At 39.6% G+C, this 9,903-nt stretch overlaps 1 protein-coding gene across 1 annotated transcript in view; it reads left to right on the top strand.

Moving 5' to 3' along the window:
• The first annotated feature begins 338 nt into the window (after positions 1 to 338).
• lhfpl4a (LHFPL tetraspan subfamily member 4a) overlaps positions 339 to 9,903 on the top strand; it is a 72,458-nt gene continuing 62,893 nt past the window's right edge. Inside the window, exon 1 of the mRNA XM_047375784.1 lies at positions 339 to 1,584. Within this exon, the coding sequence (XP_047231740.1) occupies positions 1,176 to 1,584 (409 nt within the window). The 5' untranslated portion in view covers positions 339 to 1,175. The remainder of the gene's footprint in view (positions 1,585 to 9,903) is intronic.

Here is a 9,903-nt window from a genome sequence, read left to right as displayed (position 1 = left end):
ATAATATTTATAGTTTTTAATAAAAAGGAATATCACTAAATAATTCCTTAAGTTTATGCATCACGCTCACAAAGAGCTATTAATAATAAACTATTTGTTATCTATTTGAACTCAAATATCCTCCCAGATTGTCAGTTAAAGCGTCAGATTGGGTTGTTTGGTCCAGCTCAAGGAAAACATAATAGTTTTCTAAAATATTTGTGAATTCGCGTTTCTTCGTTTTAAATTCAAGGTGATCAAAGGCGGAGACGCGCACCCATGCAAATTTCCCCTAACTGCTGCTGGTGCCGTGAACGCGCTCAATCGCTGTCATTAGTACAACATCAGCATCTTCCGGGGGGCGCGCAGACAAACGCGAGGAGGAGGACGGAGAAAGAGAGAGGGAGAGAGAGAGGGAGAGAGAGGAGACATTCTGGTTAAAGGCTACGACAAAAACCATGATGATAATGAAGTCAAGGCGGTGGAGGATGTTGGATTTACGAGAAAGGACTGTTGAAATTTGACAGAGGGCTCGCGTCAAACAGAGTGTTTTATTTTGGATTTTTTTCCTCCTCATTCCACCGCCTTTGGTTTCCACACGCTGCGTGGACATTAGAAAGGAAAGGCGAGCAGAGGAAGAGGAGCACCCCCACGGATGCCTCGGAAGGTAAAATCGGGCTCTACTGCTGGCGCTACAGGCACCATCTCATCCCCCGGATGGTGATAAAAGACATCCTGAAGAAAGGCTCTGGACTGATGGATGAGGAGGAACAACAGCTTTAGCCCTTCCACCTCACGATTGGGAAGGAAATAAATCCTTTTCTGGTGGATTTTTAGTTAATCATTCATGGTGTAGCCCCAAGGAAAAACCAGCAATGTTAAATCACTGGTGTTGGTAAATTATTCATCAGAGGAAGGAGTAGGCTATGATTTTATATTGCTTTAATGTAGCAATCCCTACATTTAATTTTTGGAATGTGTTGTCTTTTGGGGTCATATACATATTTTCAGGTTCCATGATTTTTTAGGCCCATTCCAGAGAGAGTCAAAGCGGGGGAAATCTTAGCGCAAAGAGAGCTCTGGATATTTATGTGTCCTTCTGTGTGGGGGGGGGTTTACATTTTCATATAATTTTTCTTGTAAGAGTAAAAAAAGACAGGCCAGGCGTGTAAAAGAAGAAGAATAAAACAGCAAATATGTTGCCTTCCCAAGAAGCCTCCAAGATCTACCACGACAACTACATGCGCAACTCCCGGGCCATCGGGGTTCTGTGGGCCATCTTCACCATCTGCTTCGCCATCGTCAACGTGGTGGTGTTCATCCAGCCCTACTGGATCGGCGACAGCGTCAAGACGCCGCACATCGGCCACTTCGGCCTGTTTCACTACTGCGTGGGCAGCGTGCAGGCGTCCAGCCGGGACCTCACCTGCGTGGGCAGCTTCTCCGACTTCGGCTCCATCCCGTCGGGAGCCTTCAAGGCCGCCTCGGTGTTCGTGCTGCTGTCCATGGTTCTGACTCTCAGTTGCATCGCCTGCATGGCGCTCTTCTTCTTCTGCAACACCTCCACCGTTTACAAGACCTGTGCCTGGATGCAGCTGCTGTGCGGTAGGTTGCCATTTCCTGTCTTTAACATCATGCTGGAACAACCCCCATAACTTCCACTCATAGAACTCATAGTTAGTCAAGTATGTTTGATGTTATGGTATTTAAGAGGTAGATGTCATAGAAATATGTGTTTTAGAAAACGATATACAAACTGTTTCAAGGGGTTACAGAGGTAGTATTCCTAACAATACATGCATCAGCCATACTATTTCTGGCATTATGGGGTTATAGAGTTGGAGTTCTCAGAAATACAGGTTTAAGAAAAATTGTACATTTGTGTATTACAGTTAAAGAGGTAGACGTCTTGGAAATAAATGTGTCAAAATTTGGCATTCTTGGGTTTAATATCCAGAGCTCCAAGAAACATACATATCAAAAGTTATTTGTTTGGCACTTTTAAACTATAAGATGTAGAAGTTGCAGAAATAAGTTATAAATAAGATGTTAAAAACCAAACCAAAAATCATATTGCTATTATAGATTTCCAAGACTTCCAAGACCAGTCTTGCTAATTTAGCAAAACATCATGGAAATACCATGTGATTTCCTAAAACAGGATGGAGACGTATAGTCTGTATTCCTGTTTTTGACTCCTAATTAGACATATTACCTACTAGGAAGCATTAAAACACACCTACTCAGGGAATGTCCTGAGTAGGTGTGTTTTAATGCTTCCTTAAATATACCGACATTAGTAACACAGCTTGAGCCCAACCAAGCCACCCACACCTCCCATTTTACCATTGATAATCTGAGGATACACCACTGCAACTCAAAAGCAAGCAGTAGCAGCAGGATCATTGCTTTGTGCTGATGAAATGCAAATGCCCTCCATCCCTTCATTTATATATCCATCAAACTATCTATCCATCAGTCCGTCCATGTATAGGGTTTCCATGCAGGAAGGTGTTGTGCACGGTTTAGTACAGATGTGAATGCCCTGCGATGGTGGCTGCTATTTCGAGGATGATTTCGGGTCAATTGGATTACTGTTTTTCAGGGAGGTTGTGTTTTTTTTTTCCTCTCTCTCTCCCACCCCTGTGAGTATAGATTACAGTTTGTAGAGAGATTACTGAGGACAAAGTGTAGCTTCCTGAACACACGCGGGACATACTGAGCAGCTTTGCCTTCAACCGGATAGAGGAATAAGGTTGATTGTGAAAAATGGACACTTTGATCGCTCATCTCGTATTTCTGCAGATAGCACAGTAGGCTCCTTCTGAACTGGGGCTTTACTGGCAGCTGATAAAGCTGTTGTGAGTCAAAAGAATGGCACGACTGGGCAACAGATGAACACAGGATGATTAATTTGATTATTGTTGGCTAGTTTTAAAGGCAATTAATACAAAAAAAATGTAGATATTTTGTTCTTCAATAATGGCCAGTCTATCGTCCATAGTGGAAGGTTGGAAAATAATCACAAACATTCTCATATGCACGTCTCGAGCGAGCCTCCTGTGTACATCTGAGTTCTTCATAACCTGATCAGTGTGATAAATAGGCCAGGCAGAAAAGCGTGGGAGTCAGTTTTCTGTACAGAAACAGTCAGCATACTGAATAAGAGGGACCGAGAGAGAGATCAGCACTTTTTTTCGATCTGTATTGTTCTTTTCCTCATCCTCATCTGCCCACTCTGTCCTGTGTTCTGCCGAGTGTGTTGAAAGAGGTTTTGTAGCTCTACAATCAGCACGAATCGAGCAGGACAGCAGAGTTTTTTTTTTTTTTTCTATTTGTCTAAATGATCATGAGTTAACAGGAGATGCAGCTGCTTCAAGTCAAGCAAATTAATGCAAAGAAGAAGAAATGCAACAAATATCCACAATCCCGATTTAAAGGATAATTCTGGTGAATTTCCTGAATTTTAATAATCTTTGTTTTCTATTCCCAAGACCTCAGATCTAATCCTAAAAAGAAGTCATTTCTGTTTTACTTTCAAGAAACAAAATTCTGGCTTCTTCTCTTTTTTTGTTAAACATAACAGACAGGGAATACAAGCAGAATACACAGCCTTGCAAAATAATTTATAATCCTGTAACTTTTCCAGATTTTGTAAGACTTTGGAGGAATTTGCTGTTCACAAATGCTCTCTATCCAATTTACCCGAGGTTCATCTATTTCTCAAGAACAGACAAACATTTCAGGCTCTAAATGTGCAAAACTGAAAAATACTCCCTAAGATTGCTCTACAAAGTATTGATGGCTAAAAACAAATGCCACACTTTTGTATATCTAACAATGTTGAAAAAAACATGACAAATTTTTATTCAACTTCAAAATTATGGTACATTTTCTTTTGGTCTGTCATGTAAAAATCCAACAAAAGCACCGCAATTTGTCATATTAACGTGACAAAATATGAAAAAGTTCAATGAGTATGAATGCTTTTTCTACACACTGTAGATCCTGTTTTGGATGTCAGTACCCTTCTAAAGGAGCACTAGATAAATTGCTGCCGGGATGTTTTGGAAATTTCTGTTTGAAATCTCTTAACAACCTATTCATAATCTTTAAGCATGTCAAGTACAAATGTGTAAACAGGAGAAAAATGAAAAGAAAAAAAAGAGAGTAGAAGTACACAAAAGCACTAAATAGCAAATCTATTTTGTTGGTCTTTACTCTCAGAAACCACTGACCTACAGACTCACAGATAACTGCAACCTTTGTCCTATGCACATAGCCTTCCTCAGTGAATGCATAGACAGCATGGTTGGGTTAGATGTTTTACCAGAGGCTTCTGACTTTTCGATCAGGGCACTTCTTGTAAATTACAGCTGTCCATGAAGAAAAGCAATTAATCATATATACGTGTACTAAAACAGTTGTAGCACATGACTCCTTGTTTTAGTTTTGTATAAACATTTTCACTGAGTGGCACAATGTTGTCTCTCATTAACAAATATGTGGCTAAAAGGGCTAACGGTGATGCGGAGGAAGCTCATGTGATGAACAGTGTTGCAGAGTGACACCGAATTCCCTGTGGCTGGAAGGATTCAGAATATGGCAATATTTCTGACTTCTAGGAGTACAGTACTACATGTAAGAAAGTGTTTTAATTTCCATTGCTTCTTTTGGCCTTGGGAAGATTTTTAGTGTTGTTTTTGTCCTAATGCTGAATATTTAAAAAAAAGATAAAATCAGGAACACTTTTGTTTTGTCTACAAAATTGTATGAATGCTTTAGACTTTCATAGTAAAGTCAGAAAAGGAATAGCATTTAATTTTCAATGTTTCTATTTTGTCACATCTTGTGTCTTCAGTTTAAATCCTAACAAAATCCAGAAGATATTTTCCTTGAACATCTTTCTATTTCAGTGTGCATCTCAGAGTTATTCGGTCTTCTGAATGTTTTATGGTTCAACCGGCCAGTGCATATGTAAGGTTTGTCAGACAGCTTAATGCAGCTTAATGCTATGGAGTTGTTCATTTAATCATCCACTTTGTCCGGCAGAGTGTAGCAGCAGGTCTCCTGACATCGACCTGTCTCAAAGTACAAGACAAAATACTGTAAGGCCCCATCCGGCCTGGTTTTGTGTTAAATGGACCAAGGGCCTTTTCGGGGGTGGGTGGGTGGATGTCAAATGCATACAACAGGAACTGGAAGATAAAACAGGAATCTTGTCGTATTGCTATAGATGCTTTGACCTACTCACCCTCATTTACGGTGTGAGTGTAAGAAGGTCTGAAGATTCATGCAGGACTTCAGTTTCCTTGGCTAACCTTCCTATAAAAGTCTGGGTGAGTTCACCTCGCTGCAGAGATTAATGAGTCTTATTGCTTTAGTAAAGGTTGAATAAAAGATGAGGACAAACTGGAAACAGGGCCAAAATGCTGCCTGGGATGCAGGACTGTTGCCAGTGCAGATTGACACAGCGCTTCTTGGCATCCATTAGCTGAAAACAGGCCAGACTGGGCTCTATATAAAATGAACTGACCAAATGTGAATGAGGCTAAAGCACTTGAAAATAACTTAAGGATGGCACACATGACTCCCAGCAATACATTGTTATTATGCATACCATGATGTCAAAATAAAAGTTTGGAGATGCATTAAATGCTAGTTTAAAACGTAGAATCGAACATAAGTTACAAAACCGGTAGACAAAGGTGCATGTTTTACATGTTTATTGCACAGCTGTTCAAATCCCAGGAGAAAATCTTGCATTGTGCTGTCTATATCATCGTGGAGGATTAGAGTGAACAGGAGTGGTCAATTGTCCTATTAGGGTTTAACTCAGTATCACAGAGCTTTTTATCCCCATATCAGTTCAGGGACTTTTATGGAAGAGTTCACATTCAAAATATGTTTTACATTTACACAGAAAATGTTATATTGTACCAGTGCTATCCAAACGCTGCAAAATTTCCAATATGAACATCTCAGGCTACACTAGGCAGACGCTCTGACTGCACTGATGAAGATTTACTCACTTCAGCATGCTGAATGTCTAGAGCAGCTCCAACTGACAGCTTATCAATCCATTTTCCATTTAATCCAGGTTCTAATTAACAATAACAATTATGTTATTAACATTAAAATTATCAGACCACTTAAGGACACTCACAAACCACTGAACTTTTCTCTCCATGTTGGTTTGATCTATAAATATGGAAAAAGACACATACCTCAAAAATCATAAATGTGCTTCTTTTCCTTATATTTAGATGCGCATAATGTGTTTTTCTATTCACCAGCTAATGTGAAAAGATGCAATAAAACCACAAACTCAGCATTCAAATGAAAACTTGAACATAAAATTATACCACTCTTTAATAACATGTGACTCTATTCCCTTAATTTATATGAAAACAAGAAAGCATAGATCAGTGATAACCTTAATAAAGCTTTGTTTGGCTTTTTAAAATGTACTTACGTTTTTGATAATGTCATTTGGTATTTGGCTTCCACTTAAGACATGATAATCCATTGACTGTTTCCTTTTTTCTTACATTTTTTATGTTTTTTTTTTTGAGTGTTTTAGAATTTACAATGTTTAGTTTGCTGAAATAAAACCGAGTCCCAAAGCATTAGGCAAATTCATTACTTTTCAAAAAAAGAAGAGGTTCTTTGAAACGCTGGATGTTTCTAGTTGATGAATTTTGACTTGTAATGCAGTGCTCTTGAGAGCTCATTAGTGCTACAGGAGCCTGGAACGGACATAGTTTGTGAAAATGTCTGTTAATATGCATTAACAGACATTTGATATCTCATAAACTAAGATGAATACAGAAGGTTTGGAGGAGTTGCATTATCTGAATATACAGAAAGGATGGATTTCCACTTTTTGGTTGCAATAGGGATGACAGCTTTGACTGATAAGGTCAGGAAATAGCCATCACAGATTATGATGTTTACAGATGACAAAGAGATATGTACTGACAGCTTGGGGCAGGTGGAACCTGAGGAGTTGGAGGTACGTTCTGGAGAGAAGAGGAATGAGAGTCATTAGGAGCAAAAGGGAAACCATGTGAGAAGACGAGAGTAAAACAGGTTTAACAGTGATGCTGCTGGAACGAGAAATATTCAAGGTGAAAGAGTTTAAGTACTTAAGATAAACCACCCAAGGCAGTCAGCAATAATTTGTAAAGATAAAGAAGACAGTGAAGACTGGGTGGAGTAGATGAAGATGAGTGTAAATATGTGATGGAATGATTGCTGCAAGAGTAAAAGAGGAGGTTTAAAAGATGGTAGTGAGAACTGCTATGTTGTTTAGTCAAAATAAAAATGGAGATCCAGACGTTTCTGGTGCAACTTCACCAAGAAATGCAACATCACTGGGTCAAATGACTATAGGCATGTTGTGCTAACTTCTGTAGTCAAGAAATCCTTTTGTGTTGAACAATCTGAAGGACATCACAGGCCTCCTGCTGGACCCCTGCAGTTTGCTTCCTGGGCAAACAGGTCAACGGATGATGGAGTTGGACTACACTTCATCCTCTACCAACTCGACAACCTATGAACCTCCAGCAGTGTCCTGTTTGTGTTGTGATCCTGTTTGGATCATCAGCTTCCTGACTGACTGGCAACTGAAGGTGAGGCTGGGACGCATTTTCTCAACAAGAAACCATCAGTACTGGTGCACACAGGGGTGTGTTCTCTCCCCACTCCTCTTCTCTCTGTACACAAATGAAACTCCTGACATTGCAGATGACACCACTGTTACTGGTCTGATCCAGGACAGTGATGAGTCTGCATACAGACAGGAGGTGGATTGGCTGGTATACTGGTGCAGTAAGACGCACTTGGAGCTTAACCCGCTCAAGACTGTGGAGATGACTGTGAGCGTCTGGAGAACACCTCCCATACTTCCTCCCCTCAGCATTTTTAACAACAATGTGTCCACTCTGGATCTCTTCCAGTTCCTAGAAATTGTCCTTTCCAAGGACCTAAGATGGTCCTCAAACTTAGATATTGTTCAAAAGAAGGCACAGCAAAGACCTCCACTTCCTGTGGCTCTCAAGAAGTACAAGTTTCCACGGCAACTGCTGGTCATCTTCTACTGTACCATTTAGTCTGTCCTGTCTTCATCATCACTGTGTGGTTTGGCTCATCCACTAAACAGGACAGGGCCAAAGTGCAATGAACAATTAGGTCAGCAGACAGGACCTTTCCTCCATCCAGGAGGTCTAGGATCAGGGCCACAATTATCTGCAGACCCCACACATCCTCCACACAATCTGTTTAGACCTATAACTTCAGGTCAGTGCTACAGAGCGCAATTTGGAAAAAAAACAGTTGCCACAGAGACAGTGTCTTCCTCCAGGATGTCTCTCTAATGGACACAAAGAACACCTTACAGCCTGAGTAGTCAGTTATTCTGCTTTAAAAATAAAATGAGCATATTTAAAATTGGTATAATGGGCATACACATATACCTACATGTTGTTCTTTTTCTCGTTTGCTGTATTTTATTTCTTCTAAAGCGTATATGTCTGTACACTTTGAGTGAGTGAAACTGAAGGCAAATTCCTCGTTTGTGCACGCAAACCTAGCCAAAAAGCTGATTCTGATTATAGGTTCATGGAGAGGGAGAAACGTCTGGTGATGTAAAGACTCCTGCAACATTTGGAATACTGAGGAACAAACTCTAGTCTTCACCTCACTAGTCAAAACAAAAAAGATAGAAGGCAGAGCAGATGTTAAAATTTTCAGTGAGTGACCAAAGTGACTAGAATTAAAACTGAGTACATCAAAGGGACATCTCAGACTGAGTGGGTTCGAGAAAAGGTTAGAGAACCAAGGCTTAGATGGTTTGTACATGTTCAAAAGTGGGACAAAGGATGTTGATTATGGAGCTGCTAAGAAGAAATAAAAGAGGAAGACCACACTAAAGGTTCATGGATGTAGTGATGTAAGGTATGTAGACTGATTGTGTAAGAAAGTCTGGTGCTAGACCCAGGGCCCTATAAAGGTAGCAGCCGAAGAAGAAATATGATATCAATAAGATAATCCTACACTTTAAGTGGTGAAAAGATAAAGATCATTGTTAAAAAAGCTGATTCATTTTTGCAGCAAAAAGTGGTTACAGAAAATATTGACAAAGGTGGTAAGTGAACATAAATGTATCAATTATCCTTTATCATCTACTGCACTACTATACTGTACTTTGCATTTATCTTTCATACAAAACCCAATAGAATAGGGAAAATAGGGTTTGTTGTCATACGGGTTAGTTGTCACAGTCGCTAAACCGGGGCGGTTTTACAAAATGTTTGTGTGTAAATTTCCAAAACAGTTGTCACAGATTAGCTAAATTTTCATTTCTGCAGTTTAATGCTTGACATCGACGTGAGTGTTCATTTTAAAAGTATGAAGAGAGAGCTATTAGAATAGTTTGGTTTTATTTGCCAGACTATAGCATGGGCTTACTAGCACAAATGCTAGCAAAAGGTCACTGATGGGGATGGTTGTCACATCCTCTTCGGGTTTGGTTGTTACATGGGTCCAGTGCAAATAGAACACGAAGTGGGCACACCAAGACTGTACACCAGGACAGTCTCTGTATATCAGTCAAAACTCAGACTCAGAAATGAGTAAATAAAACAATAGAGATTTTGGCAGGTCCGATTCTGTTCTGTTGGAGACACATTGTTTCTGTTTTATTTTATACAGTTTTTTGTTAAGTAGACTAGCCGAAGTATATGTTTTTTGGGTTCATGCCATATGAGATGTTGTTGCCTCTATAAAATGTTGTTTAACTAAGATATGAAATTAAACCTTGCATATTAATAGATTGAATAAAATACATATATTTTTCAGAAACCTATTATTCGAATTTTCCTAATTTAAATATAATCGTGACAACATAGCCCACCATGCATA

The sequence above is a fragment of the Girardinichthys multiradiatus genome, chromosome 1, assembly GCF_021462225.1.
Source record: "Girardinichthys multiradiatus isolate DD_20200921_A chromosome 1, DD_fGirMul_XY1, whole genome shotgun sequence".
NCBI lineage: Eukaryota > Metazoa > Chordata > Actinopteri > Cyprinodontiformes > Goodeidae > Girardinichthys > Girardinichthys multiradiatus.
This window is presented reverse-complemented; position numbering and strand designations above follow the sequence as displayed.